The sequence below is a fragment of the Callorhinus ursinus genome, unplaced genomic scaffold, assembly GCF_003265705.2.
Source record: "Callorhinus ursinus isolate GAN/ISIS: 27379988/994484 unplaced genomic scaffold, GSC_fseal_2.0 scaffold2, whole genome shotgun sequence".
Lineage (NCBI taxonomy): Eukaryota > Metazoa > Chordata > Mammalia > Carnivora > Otariidae > Callorhinus > Callorhinus ursinus.
This window is the reverse complement of record NW_027397064.1, coordinates 26,858,887-26,873,209: the sequence shown is the minus strand read 5'-3', so window position 1 is coordinate 26,873,209 and position 14,323 is coordinate 26,858,887. Positions and strand designations below refer to the sequence as shown.

General features: G+C 48.1%; 1 protein-coding gene and 1 long non-coding RNA gene across 6 annotated transcripts in view; one reads left to right on the top strand and one right to left on the bottom strand.

The window, feature by feature from the left end:
- Positions 1 to 426: 426 nt before the first annotated feature.
- Positions 427 to 13,474, bottom strand: METTL21A (methyltransferase 21A, HSPA lysine). 3 transcript variants are annotated; one of them, XM_025892599.2, is made up of 4 exons: positions 12,980 to 13,474; positions 11,454 to 11,635; positions 10,930 to 11,041; positions 427 to 2,102 (listed from the first exon to the last, which is right to left on the bottom strand). In XM_025892599.2, the coding sequence occupies exons 2-4, from the start codon at positions 11,598 to 11,600 to the stop codon at positions 1,705 to 1,707; spliced, it is 657 nt and encodes a 218-aa protein (XP_025748384.1). In that variant the 5' UTR covers positions 11,601 to 11,635; positions 12,980 to 13,474; the 3' UTR covers positions 427 to 1,704. The 3 variants fall into 3 exon arrangements, with proteins under 3 accessions (XP_025748384.1, XP_025748352.1, XP_025748360.1); XM_025892567.2 differs by lacking the exon at positions 12,980 to 13,474 and adding an exon at positions 12,536 to 12,760; XM_025892575.2 differs by lacking the exon at positions 12,980 to 13,474 and adding an exon at positions 12,115 to 12,375.
- The window catches only part of LOC141370411 (uncharacterized), a 36,492-nt gene continuing 34,920 nt past the window's right edge, over positions 12,752 to 14,323 (top strand). For 2 of the 3 annotated variants that reach the window (XR_012374435.1, XR_012374438.1), the window contains exon 1: positions 12,752 to 12,904. This is a non-coding gene — a long non-coding RNA (uncharacterized lncRNA). The remainder of the gene's footprint in view (positions 12,905 to 14,323) is intronic. The other variant, XR_012374436.1, reaches the window with a different exon arrangement.

The window sequence follows — 14,323 nt, the reverse complement described above, 5'->3', positions numbered from 1 at the left end:
GACAAAAAAAATTACCTTTTTCTGATTCTTATTTTTTATGAACATGTAAAACCACCAACTAATGCTTGCTTCACTTGGTAGAGCATCCAGACATCTGGAAGCTCCCCACCCCGACCCCATCCCACCTGTCTCCATCCATACCCACAATCATTGTAGTATCTGTTCTCCAAAGTCAGGGATATTAAAGGAGCTGAACTCCAATTAAAATACTTTCTAATAACATACCTGAATGGGACTGGCCTTTCATTATAGTGTTGATGATACTGCACGGCTCCTCATTTTCAAAGACCATCCATGTTCATGGCACGCTACTGGCATTTTATGGATTTGCTAAGCTATGGATATTTCTATTTCATGTGCATTTATCAGAATTTTGTTGAACCAGTACATCACAGAATGCTCAGAATTTTTAATTCATAATTCATCTTTATTAAAGTAAAACCTCTAAAATACATGTAGAAAATAACGTATTGGGTATTTTCACATCCAAGATAGTCATTGAAGGTTAAGAGGAAGGAGGAGGTCTTATTTCTAATGTTTTACAAAGGAAATCTAGTACCAAATACCATACTGAGATTATATAATATTCTTGTCATGTAAATTTATTGAAGCTGTTAAGCTTGTACAGTTAAAAAAAAGTATGTGACTTCATAAAGTCTGTCAAAGATAATCATAAAACAATGAAGCAATCATTTAACCCAAAAACCAGTCCCCTCTAAATGGAATGTATCTTTTTCATTCAACCAATATTTGGCTCTGAGACACTGGCTACTGGGAGGCAGCCAGGGAAGAGGCACGATCGAGCAGTCCTGGCCCTCAAGAGGCTCCCCATCTTCTGGGGGAGTCTGGACACAGAGTAAGAACTTACAAGTACAGTATGGAAGGAGCTTCTCCTCCAGGGAGCTAACCTTCCCTAAGAGGTGAGATTTAAAACCGTTTTCATTGTCACCCTATGCATTACAAAGAGGAGGGGAAAGCCTAGGCAAGAAATACAAGAACAACATTTGAGGAAAGGGAGTGCTAAGGTAAAACCTATAGCTTTTAAAGAAAGCCTGTGCACAGCACATGGAGGGCCGAGATTTTAGGGGTTGTCAAAAAGCAGCTAAAATTTTATTTTTACTTAATCCTTTGTTTATATACCTAAATCATAAATTAAGCCAAAAAGCATGAAATGAGACCTCCGAGAACTCATATCCTACTCTCAAATAGCCAAAACTATTTAAGACCTAAATGGGGCAGATAAAAAAAATATCTCAAGAGCTTTAACAGCTCAGGGGATATATACATCAAGCCTCTTGTTTTATATTCAAAAAAGTAGAAAACTGGGCTAAACATATACCTCAGAATGTATGTAAAATAATTTGCATGGGTTAGCCTCACCCAAACAAGCTCACTGCTTTGACGACACCCTTATACTGGCCCTTCATTATATCATCAGGGGAAATTGTGTATCAAGAGGAAGGAGTATGGGACACAGATATCTCAATATGTTCCTTTAATGGGGGTTAAATTTTTCAGAGTCAAATAGGACTAAAAAGTCATAGCAGTGGGATAGACTGCTGCTTTGTTTTAAAACGTGCTTTGTCCCTTGAGAACCTTTGGTTAGACTTTTTGTTCAGTAAGCCATTTCATTAAATGTTCAATTCCCAGTCTAAGACCTTCACTGACACACGCAATAACAACATTCTTATAAATTAAAGTCAACTATAAGTCCTCCCTCTGGTTTCTCTTCTGTGCTTTGTAAATATATACATCTTTTTCAGGATCATAGTGAACCTTACTCACAGTAAATTGCCTCTCCAGCATCGCTAAGAAGTTGTTGTCCCGTTCATAGCGAATTCGGCAAGCTAAAAGAATCACGGAGCGGTTGCTACTGAGATGTTCCAAAGTCTTCAGAAGATCTGCGAATGTTTCTTCTAAATATATGATATCAGCTCCAAGAATCAGGTCAAATTCTCCAGGTGAATAACTCCCCAAATTTTGTCCCCAAGTCAGCTCCTTAACAACAGCTTTGGGTTGGATATGGGGAGGTAAGTTGGCTTGAACGTTTGATTTAAGAAATTCTAATGCTACTTTCCGATCCGTGATAGTCACATGAGCACCTAGAATGTGGGACAGAGAGACAGTTATGTGCACATCAATACAGGGCGGGGGGGTCAAGTTAAACAGCAGGGTGAGTGTCTCTAGTATTCCACCAAGTACCCAGAGGATCATACCCTTCATGGATGGCTGCAGAAGAACAGAACAATGACCAGTAGCTCCTTCTGCACTGCTCACTGGCAAACATGAACCTTTGATTTGCATCTCTGACACACCTGTTTGCTAAGCTCTGCTGATAAAATGCAGAGTCCCAAATGACAAGCTGAAGCTTCTGAATTCTGCAGGCAGAGCTGGCCCACCCTCCACAGGTGTCTACCACTATACTTCCTTCATTAGATCATGATCTTCAAGTCAGTAGACCTGAGGGTAAAATGGAATCCACAGAAGAAAAATCTAGGAGCAAATAATTATGAAGATGACAAGATACCCAAAACAGGGGAAGGCCACTTTCTGGAGTCTAAGCCTTAAAAGGAATCAAGGGAGGGCGCCTGGGTGGCTCAGTTGGTTAAGCGACTACCTTCGGCTCAGGTCATGATCCTGGAGTCCAGGGATGCTCAGCAGGGAGTCTGCTTCTCCCTCTGACCCTCCCCCCTCTCATGCTCTCTCTCTCATTCTCTTTCTCAAATAAATAAAATCTTTAAAAAAAAGGAATCAAGGGAGAGATTAATTGGCTATTACAAAATCCCAGTCCACATCTGCTGTTAGGAAGCAGCATTATGTATTTTGTGTGTGTGTGTGTGTATAATTTTTGAAAAGTGGTAAACTTAAAAATTACTCGATTGTATCAAAGTACTATAGGTTAAAATGTGAGATCATGTTTTCTAAATGCTAAGTTTCTACATGCGGTGTATAGAATTAATGAGGCAATATTCCGTTAATATTTCTTGTGAGTTGTTTACCATGAACCAGTAAACTGGTAGTTTACCCTTAAGGTCAAAGAACCACATAAGGTCGGCCCTGAAATACCTCATCTGCATTGCAGTAACAATACAATATGTGTAATCCTGTTTAGTTTGGGCCTTGTAAATTCTGAAATTTAACATTGTGATTCATTCTTTCATAAAATGACCTCTCATTTGCACCCTTCTTTAGTTGGTAATCTTCATTAATCCCCCACGGGGCTCCAGTCCAGCGATAGCAAGCAGCATTTCAGTGGCAGCTCAGACTGATGTTTCTCACCTTGACTTGTAATGTTAGGACACTATGTAATTCTACATGACGTTTACAGTCCTAAGTGTGATACTGAAGAAAACACTCAAGCTGTTAGATTTTACAAGAGTGCTCCTACCACTTTGACCATTCAGTGCTAGACAGCATGCTGCCCGATGAGCAGAATTCGGAGATACTTCTCATCTCTCCTGATAATAAAAAAAATCACAGCCTTTTCCTGGTTTGACTCAGAACTTTATCTCTGGCTTTCTTAACAATCTGCATTTGGGGGCAATCCTGGAGTGATCTAGTCTTTTGCATATCATCTCGGTGTTCATTTTAATACTTCTTACATGTAGACCTTTTCAATGCCTGTCTCAGGGGGTTTCTGAGGCTACTGCTAACCAGCTAGGGGTTCCAGGAGTTTTGCCAGGATCCTGATGTGAGTTGGCCACTCCCCTGTAACATCTGTCAATTGTACAAATAGCCAAGTAGCTACCATCAGCCAAGGGACAAAAAGCCCCTGCCCTCACAGAGCTTACATTCAAGTGAGGAGCCAGGCAGTAAAAGGAGTTTTTAAAATGAGAATAGCCAGTACTCATTTAGAGATAAGGACTAGGGGGAAAACAAGCAGGAAAGAGAGATGTGAAATGTCTGAAAGTAAGGGAGGTGGGGCTGACATTTCAGACCAAACGAAAAGGGAAGGCCTCACTGAGAGGGGGACTCAGATGAAGGTCCGGAGGAAGTGAAGGTATAACTGAGTGCGTCGCACGGGGAACAGTCTTCCTGGCAGGCAGAAGAGCAAGTGCCAAGGCCTACAGGGGGGCAGGTGAGGAGGCCACCGTGGTTGGAATGAGTGAATGAGGAATGAAGTAGTAGAAGATGAGGTCGAGGAAGTAACGGGCAGGAGGCAGATGGCCTCTGCAGGCCTCACAGGTCACATTTCAGAAAGGCTTTGGCTTTTTTGGAGATGGGAAGCCAGTGGAGAGTGCTGAGCAGAAGTGCCCATGATTTCAGGCTTTAACAGAATTTGTAGCAGTAGGTCAAGGAGTCGTGTGAAGAGGTCACCACAATGACCCAGCTGAAGGAGGCGGGTGGTTTGCCCCCTTGCTCTAACCACCCCAGGCCAGCTCCCAAACACACCTGCCCAGGAGCAGCCTCTCCTGAGAAGCACTCCCCCTCACCCCCCACTCAGGTTTCATCACCCAGATGTCATCCCTGCACAGGGCAGCTCTGTCTGTGGTTTCCTTTTGGGTGTTTGTTTAGGGAGGGCCATGGAAAAGGTCTTAGATTTCTTTGAATCTGTCAATTTCCTTTGAATCTTTCTTCCCCTTGTGATTTGGGGAACATTAGATCATTTGCCCTGTAGTTTCCCACAATCTGGATTTTGCTGATTGTACCATTTGTGTAGTTTAGCATGTTCCTGGCTCCTCTGGGTCTCCTGTAAATTTGAGCTTACTTTTTTGAGCAAGACTATTTCAGAGGTGTGTTCTTCATCAAGATGTATGCAGGACCTGGTAGGCTCTATTTTTGTGATGTGAGCAGGCACAAATACCCAGTGCCCAGATCTTTAATTCACTAGATTACTTTTGCATTTGTTTGTTGAGAAATCTCTATAAAGGGAAGTTTCTTTCAACTACTATTTGGTTACTCATTTTGTACAGAAACTGAGTAGGATAAACTTTGCTCCTCCCTCCCCTTTTATACACCAGATTCCAAAGAACTGGTTTCTAAGCATCCTCGAAAGATGACTAATTGGGTTTATTTTGTTGCTGTTGTATCATGAACTCATGGATTAAACATATTTGATATATTTAAATCCAGTGCCATTATCAATATTGATGTTCAAACTGTCCTATCTTTTGCCAGTGGACTTTTGACACAACACCATGTCATCCTTGTTAGCTTCCTTGCTATCTGGTATAATGAGATATACTGGGTCATCTTATCTACTTCCCGCTACAGAAAATACATTTCCATTACACAATTTCAGCCACTTAAAATTTTTTTGATTTTTTTTCTTCTTTAGATAGGAGACAGCAAGTTTGTAGGCTGATGGGAATGGTCAGTTGGAAAGAGGGAGGAAAAATGATTATGCGGGAGAGGGGCTTGGCCCGTGCAGGGCAGACCCTGCATGTGAGAGCATCCCACGGAGGGCAAAGGTGGAGCCGGTGGGCCCAGGCACAAGAGAGTTAGAGGCAGCGTGGGAGGCTACAGAAGTTCTCTTCTGCCCGCCGCAATCTCCTCAGTGAAATAAGAAGAAACGTCACCAGCTGGGAGTGTGGACAGGAGACGGAGGAGCTCAGCAGAGTAAAAGAGGAAGCAGAATGGGGCTGCTCAGTGGCATCACCTGCCCCCTGAGGTTCCTGAGCCATGATGTGAAGTGAGACCCCACAGCAGCGTGCTGCCCACAGCCACACGGGGCCTGCACGGACACAGGCCTGGAATCAGCCGAGTGCTACCCTACACCTGCTATTCAGCCTAGCCAGGAGAAGCAAGGACGGGCAGAGTGCCCAGGGATGTGAAGATGGTGAAGAAATGACCCCCCGGGAGGCTTGTGCTGTGTGTAGAGGGCGCAGCAACATTTAGCCCATGACAGACTCATGGGAGCTGACCCAACACGACCACATGTCCCTCGGCCACTCACTCAGTAATGGAGAAAGAACGCATGAACCCCTACCATCACATTAGTTGGTACTTTTGTAAGCAACACCTTACTTTATTCGAACATGGGAGCACATACTACGTACTAGAGACACAGATGAGCAAAACAATCCTTGGCCTCTAGGAGCTCAGTCTCAGGAGGGAGAGAGACACAGAAGCACAACTACGACACAACATCGGAGTAAAATATGGAGATGCGGTTGCCAGGAAATGATGTGGTCACAAAGGAGACCCTCTTAGAGAGGGGCAGAGGTCAAAGAATTCAGAAGGAAGGGAAATCTGAGCTTACACTGGGAAGATGTGGCATTAACCAGGGGAAAGGGGTGAAGAAAGGGCATTCAGGGCAGAAGGGACAGGCCAGAAGCCACGGATGTGTCCCTGGAACCGCAAACAGTGCAGCCGGTCTGAAACAGGAGCCCGAAGAGTCAGGCAAAACGGGGTTAGAACCTCGTGAGTCTTAGGCCGTGGGGAGGCACAGGGCTTTTTGTTGTTGTTTTTAACTAGGCTCCACACCCACTGTGGGGCTTGAACTCATGACCCCGAGATCAAGAGTCACGTTCTCCACCGACTGAGCCAGCCAGGTGCCCCGAGCACTTCTGCAAGGAGGATGGCCTACTGGGAAGTGGGTCTGGGAAGACAAAGCAGAGGCAGAGAGGTGAGGCAGTGGGGATGCGCGCAGCATCACGGAGGAGACAGATGCTGAGGGCTCCAGCCAGGCCGGGGGGCACGCAAAGGGAGAACTGGAATCAAGAAACTGTTAGAAGACAGATGAGTGGGGCCCAGGGAGTGAGCTGGGGCTGAGGGAGCAGGTCAAGCCGCCGCTGGCTTGAGTGATGACGTGGGCGGCCACACTAACTCAGAACAAAAGCAAAGGATGATGAGTTTGCAAAGGGAAGAGTTCAAATGTAAACACACGTTCTGTTTGAGGTGCTGAGAAATAGCCAGGCAGAGACACCCAGCCTTCAGTGAAACACAAGTGGAAAGCTCAGTGGAGACTCACACACCAGGAGTACAGAAAACTAAAAGACAACTCTTTCCTGAGCGCCATATTTTCAGACTGTTCCCAGACTTGGTTGGCATCAAATCACCTCAGAAGCTTTTAAAATCCAGGTTCCCTAACCCCACCCCAACTTACTGAACCCTATCTTAAAAATGAGATAGTTTTTTCTAAGAATAGTTTCCACACAGTACAAAGAGATTTTCAAATAAGAACCAGGGTTTAAGAGTCAGAACTGGATTCCAATTCTAACTCCAAAATCCATGAGCTTCGTGACCTTGGGCAGGTTTCCTGACCTCTATCAAGCCTTCATTTCACCACAGAGAGCGCCAAGTGGACCCACCCACCACACAGGGGCAGGGTGAGAAGGACCTGGAAACTGCCCACTAATTAACAGGTGTTGTTTTTTTCTTTTAACAGGAAAATCTCATCACCCATTATTAAAGTTCTGCAAAGAACTCGCCAGGGTTTTGTTGTTTTTTTTTTTTTGGCTTTTTAATATAATCTGTCTTTTCCTTCCTCCCCCCTCAGAATTAGAATGGAAGCTTCCTCAGAAGGCAGGGATCCACAACACCTAAAACCAGGCCCGGCTTTTGGTGGGTGTTCCCTGAATTCAGGAATAAATGACTCAGGTTATGGAAAATGAAAATACTTTAAAAAAAGAGAATGATCAACATCTAACATTTCAAAATCATTACCTATTCTAGTTCTCACTGCCTCCTTTCTAAAAGACTAATTTTTTCTTTACTCTCAGGTTTCAACCTCCAAACTAACGCCTAATATTTTGCAGCCACAACAAATAATGGGTATGCAAATCACATAGCACAGAGAGGTACACACAACGTAACGTTGAATGAGACATACAGGTGTGTACGTATGTCCATATACATGTGTGCACACATACACACACACCTCTATAACAATGAATTACAACTATGATTAAAAATACAGATGGAGGTGGGGCCCCTGGGTGGCTCAGTTGGTTAAGCGTCTGCCTTGGGGTCAGGTCATGATCCCAGGGTCCTGGGATCCAGCCCCGTGGCAGGCTCCCTGCTCAGCGTGGAGTCTCCCTCTCCCGCTCCTCCCTGCTCGTGCTCTCTCTCTCTCTCAAATAAATAAAATCTTAAAAAAAAAAATACAGGTGGAGGAAAAAGAATGGAAGGAAATACACCAAAATGGCAACAGTACGTATGTTGCAGAATCATGAATAATTAGGACGTTTGATGGGTTTGTCGTCCCCCTTCTTTATTCTGCTTCTAGCGCTATTTTTGAAATAGAGTGACATCATTTTTGTAAAAGAAACATTACTTTTCATAATCTTCTAGTTTGTCCAACTCTTATTCCAGAACTACTTGAGTATCTACTGTGTGGCAAGTGGTGTCTGGGGCCAAGGACACACAGAGTAAGATGCAGTCCCATGTCTCAGGAGCTTCAGCGGGCCAGGACAGACAGACACAAGGAACCATCACCTGTTACAAAATGTGACACAGCTGGGGCACAGGTGGTGAGCAGACCAAGCGCTCTGGGGAGAAGAAATCAGGCAGCAATGAATTCTGTGTGGCAGGAAAGGATTCAAAGAGGTGACAGGGAAGCTGGACCAGGAAGCACGCATCCCCCGTCCCGAGCACAAGGTCTGCGGTTCTGTTCCAGCCGCTCCCCAGCCATCCATCTTGTGAGGCAACAACTAACCAGTCCCTCTCTCTGCGCTCGTCTTTGAAGAAGCTCATCCCAGTTTTCCCCACCCCACAGACCCAGATTTCTAGATCACAAACAGAAATACTCAGAGGGGCAATCAACATTTATTTGAGCATTTGCTTTGTGCCAGTCAATGAGCTAACCACTTCCTATGCCTGATCTCATTGGATCCGCACGTGGCATGAACTAGTAACTCCATTTTATAGGGAAACTGAAGTGGAGAGATTAAGCAAGTTGCCCAAGGTCACAGAGCTAGTAAGAGTTAAAAGAGGTGTCAAAACCAAGTATAACTCAGGGCGCCTGGGTGGCTCAGTCGTTAAGCGTCTGCCTTCGGCTCAGGTCATGATCCCAGGGTCCTGGATCGAGCCCCACATCGGGCTCCGTGCTCCGTGGGAAGCCTGCTTCTCCCTCTCCCACTCCCCCTGCTTGTGTTCCCTCTCTCGCTATCTCTCTCTCTGTCAAATAAATAAATAAAAATCTTAAAAAAAAAAAAACAAGTATAACTCTAAACCTATGCACTTTGCCAACTAGTCTCTCTACACCAGCTGATGCAGCTGTGCAGTTCTGGAGAAACAGAAGAAACCTCATTTCTCTTCCAGGTAACTCCTCTCACATCAGCAAAGTTAGTGTCAAGGAAAGATAATAAAGAGCCACAGTGTCTGACAAGCCTGTTGTTTGACTCTCAAGTCGCCACTGACCAGGACTTCACAAAGGGGCTTAATCTCCCAGAACCCCAGTTTCACTGGCAAAATTAAAGTTAAAAATAATATCTAACACCCATGGAGATATTATAAGGCTAACAAAAGGCAGTGTATGAGCAAGGGCCTCATCGGTGCCTGTACGGGCTATGGTGTGAGACAGATGGAAACCTAGATCCCCACCACGCGGCCCCTGCTCCCCATCACATTTGGGAAGGCAGCATCTAAACAGAGAAAGGAATACTGAAAAAAAAAGTTACCAGAAAGAGGACACAATAACGGAGGGGTTTTCGTGGGTCCTCGAGTACCTGTACACTATGTAATGGAATTCCAGCTCCCGACCACCAAAGTGTGGTCTGAGTACCAACAGTGTCGCCATCGTCATCCCCTGGGAGCTTGTTAGAATTGGAGGCTCTCAGGCCTGACCCCAGACCTACAGAAGCTGAAACTGCGTTTTAACAATACTGAAGTGATAAATGTTATATATTGTGTCTTAGAAGGTGGCCTATCCTATCATTGGGTAGTTTGAACTGCATGAGCCAGAAGCTATAGAAAGGAGTCAACAAAGAATAATAAAATAAAAACAAAAGCTTCAGGGCACCTGGGTGAGCATCTACCTTCAGCTCAGGTCCTGATCTCAGGGTCCTGGGATCAGCCCTGCATCCGGCTCCCTGCTCAGCAGGGAGCCTGCTTCTCCCTTCCCCCTGCCCCTCCCCACTGCTCATGCTCTCTCTCTCTCTCAAATAAATAAATAAAATCTTTAAGGGAAATAAAAAAGCTTAAAAATGCTCTAGGCCTAAGTTAATGTGTGCATACCAAACAAAAAAAATGAAAAACCTTGATATCAATTCAGGTCTGCATACTGTGAATACAATTTTTTTTAAAAGATTTTATTTATTTGACAGCGAGAGAGGGAACACAAGCAGGGGGAGTGGGAGAAGGGGAAAGAGGGCCCCATCCCAGGGCCCCATCCCAGGACCCTGGGATCATGACCTGAGCCGAAGGCAGATGCTTAACTGACTGAGCCACCCAGGCGCCCCTGTGAATACAATTTTTAAATATAAGATGTCAGTACAAACTACAGCAGGGCCGACCCTTCTTAGAAGAGAAAAACCAGCCAAGTTTCCTCAGCAAGGGAACTATAGGAATGAGACTACCTGCTCTACCTGCGTCACAGGGTTAAATCCAATAGTGTATGGGAAGGCCCCTAAACTGTAAAAAAAACTGTGTGTGAATATGAGAATTCTCTTTGAACTGAAAGTTGACTTCAGATCATATTATTGGCATAATACTGAAGGGGTCAGGAACCTAATTCAGACAACCTAATTGTCTCCTCAACTGCAATTCTAATTGCCCAAATAAATGTGTTTGCTTAAAAAAAAATAAACTGAGGAGGGCAAAGCAGTCTCTCATGAGAAGTATAAATAACAGGATGAGAGCAAGAGCAAGAGAGAAGAAAGCAAGAAGGCTTGTTGGAGTTAAGGGCACCAGCAACCGACTCATAAGCACAGGGCACAGAAAAATCCGGTAAGGGGGAAACTAATATGGGTCTGTGTCAAGGAAACAGCACTCACACCTCGCAATGAGTTCCACTCATAAAGGAGTGAGCCAGCGAACGGCACTCACCCAGCAGGGCAGCCACTATGCCCACCAGCCCAGTGCCGGCACCCAGCTCCACCGCCGAGCAGCCCCGGAGTTCCACAGCTCCCATCTCCAGATACGTGGAGAGAACGACAGCCTGAATCAAAGCACAGCGGGATGATCCAAGTCAACAAGTGCTTTAGGAACCCAAGGGTTTCTGGCCGACTTCGCACTAGCGGGAAGACAGGACACACCCCCCTCCCCGCTGCAAGGTTCCAGTCCCAGGTTGGCAACACGCAGAAACTCAGCTGCTGCTGGGAGCGGACCCCCTAGAGCGGGCACAGACACTGCAGCCTCAGGCCCCACGAGCTCCCTCCCGGGGACAGTAAGGGTCAAGGACACTGCCCACACAACACAGGGTACCTACCTGCTCAATCTGGCAAGCTTCACTTCTTACTCTTTGGTATATGAATTATATCTCAATATAAAGCTGTTATTAAAAATAAGTAAATAAAGACCAGTCTTATAATCCACTGTGGTTGTCTGCAGAGGCCCAGTGGGGTACTCACCGCGTCCCAAACCACCGCCGCCACTCCCAGCTGTCTCCAGTCCTGCCGGATCTGGATCGTGTGGTTCGCAAAGGAGAAAGTGGCAAGGGGCTTGTGGAATTTCTGCAACCCCACTCCTGCTGTCTCCTCATAGGGCACCAGGGCCATTTCGCCTGCACTCGGCTCTCTCGGCTCCCTCAAAGCTGTTGGGCAAAAGAAGCCTGCGTGACGCTCTGGCCAGAAAAAAATGCACCCTCTTAAGTAGTCCCAAATGCTTTTTAAGGCCGTTTCTTACAAGTTCAAAAGAAGACAAGGGGGGGGGGGGGGAGAGGAGGGCTTTGTCTAATTCCTTTTTGCACGGCTCTTCCTCTTCTGGGAAGGGAAATTTAGTTCTGAATCCATGCCACACGAGGTCTTTGGGAAAAGAACCCACAACCGTAGGACTCCCGCAGGATGCCCTAGGCACTCCGCTGTGACCGCTGGGTGAACTGGAGCCGCGGGAAGAGTGAGCGTAGCGGTGCTGCTAGCCCAGGGCCGCAGTTAAAGTCGTGCTTTCCGGGCCCGTCTAGACTGCAGCTGCCACCCGCTGCGGTCGGCAGGATAGTGTTGCTGTTTTGTTTTGGTCTTCCTTCCACCCCCTCTAAATTCAGTGCGTTCAACACTGACAGCCGCGGACCCGAACCTGCACTTGGACTGAGTGTTAACCGTTTGATTCTCCGGCTTTTTGACACGGTCGCAGCTCCATCTCGCCCAGCCTGGAAGCGAAAGACACTCTGGGACCCCAAGTCGCCACCGAGGAGAGCGAGAGCCCAGGGCCCGGGGCGGACTCGGGCTTCCGGCGGCTCGGAGGCCTGCCCTGAGTCCCCCAAACCCGACCCCCGGCCCCCTCGAAAGGGCCGACAGGTACGCACTCACTTCCGGCGGGCCCCAGAGCTCCGGGAACCCGCGGGGGTAGGAGTGGGGGGGGGTCGGGGACGGGTCCCTTAGCAGCGCGGGTCGCGCGCCCCACCCCGGGAGTGCCGCCCGCTTCCCCGAGCTCTGGCCGCCCCCGAAGCGTGGCTGGCGACGCTGCCGGGCCCGAGGTGGGCCTCGCCTCTACTTACTGCTGGGGAGCCAGCCCCGCGTGGCGCGCCTCGCTTTCCCCGCCCCGAGCGCGGCCGCCGCAACCTCCCGCCTTAAAGGGCCGGGGGCCGGGAGCCGGGAGCGGGCCAGGCACCAGCAGCGCGGGCAGGTGGCGGAGGTGGGCGGTGCGCGCGCCCAGAGACACGCGTTTCCGGTCCCTCCTACCGCGGACAGGTGTTCCCAGGGCGCTGCGGGGCGCGGGGTCGCAGGTGTGCCGGTGCGCGCCGGAGGAGGACGCTGGGGGAGAGGAGATCGGGCCTCCCTCCGCAGGGTCCCCAAGGTATTCGGGCCGCCAAATCAGGTTCCGGGACTCCGAGGGCAGCGTGGGCGAGGAGCGCGAGGCGAGCGAGGTGCGGAGCCGCGGGCAGGCGCGCGGAGAGGGCGCGAGGGGTGCTCTGGCGGCGGGTGAGGGGGAGCCCACCAACCTGGCGCTGGCGAGGTTCTTGTGCTGGTTCCACTTCTCTCTCCCTGAGCTGGTTCTCGGACCCGCGCGCGCGCACTGTGTGTGTCTGTGTGGGTTTGTTGCTTTTTTCTAATTTGTGTGCTTGCCTGTTTTTAGTGTTAAAGGTCATTAATTAACAGGTGTAGAGAAAGTTTGCTCCGAAGTAGACGTGGTCACCCATTCGTCCTCGCGTCACCAAAGGGAGGTCCGAAGTGGTGTAATCGCCACTTGGTGGCAATAGAGTAGGAAAAGTGACAAGCCCTTGTCAACTAGAGCGCGAACTCGGAGTCCGCACGCGGCGCCCGGGACTCGGTTGTGAAAAGCATCCCGGGGCAGCGGCAAGGCCAGGGGCGCGCGATTTAGGCCCACACCCAGGGCCGGGCGGTTGCTACAGACCCAAGGCCCTAGTCTCGCTCCTCCCAGGGCCGGTGGTTGGCGCACCTGCCCTTGGGACCTTGTGCTTGACGTGAAACCCACTGACCCAAGCTGCCTGCCCTTGGAAAGCGCGGCTGGCGTGAGCACCCCACCGTGCGACCGCGCGGGGAGCGGCGTCGTCCTCTCCGGGAAAGTTCCCTTTTCTTCCCGGACGCTGACCCCCAGTTCCTCCCCCACCTGCCGCCGCTCGGTCCCGGTGATTCTCAGCCCCGGCTGCACGTTTGAATGAACGCGAGAGCTTTTCAACTCCCCCTCCCTGGACTCTGCCACTGGAAAGCCTCTGCTGGTGTGAGGCCACCCGAGCGTTGGTATTTTTCAGCACTTCCTGGTAATTCCTGCTGTAAGAGCCTCAGGCCGAGCCTAAACCACCCCGCTTCTCGCCTCTCCCCTCCTGTAGGGGGCGTGCCGGCCTCTCTCCACATTTCTTTAACCTTCCAAAGGCTGGAGCTGCAAAACCGACTTGAAGTGTACTTCAAAGATCAGCAGTGAAGGTCTTTTACTAACTTTTCTTCTTTGGTCAGTTTATTTATTTTCATTTTTTTTGAAATTTACGTAATAGAATTTATTGTTTAGAGCAGTTTTAGGTTCACAGCAAAATTGGGAAGAAGGTACAGAGATTTCGCAAATTTTCACTCCCTGCTCCAACACCTGCATAGCCTCCCCCCATTATCAGCACCCCCCACCAGAGTGGTACATTTGTTACAACTGATGAACCTACACTGACACATCATTATTACCCAAAGACCATAGTTTATCTTAGGGTTCATTCTTGGTATTGAGCATTTTATGAGTTTGGACAAATCTATAATGGCATATATCCACCATAATAGCATCATACAGAGAAGTGTCACCTCCCTAAAATTCCCCTGTGCTCCATCTATTAATCTTCCTC

Coding starts and splice junctions, on each gene's coding strand:
- METTL21A (XM_025892599.2), bottom strand. CDS start 11,600: ATGGCCCTGGTGCCCTATGAGGAGACAGCAGGAGTGGGGTTGCAGAAA. Junction 11,042..11,453: donor CGGCGGTGGTTTGGGACGCG/GTGAGTACCCCA, acceptor GCTTTGATTCAG/GCTGTCGTTCTCTCCACGTA. Junction 2,103..10,929: donor CATAGTGGCTGCCCTGCTGG/GTGAGTGCCGTT, acceptor CCCACATTCTAG/GTGCTCATGTGACTATCACG.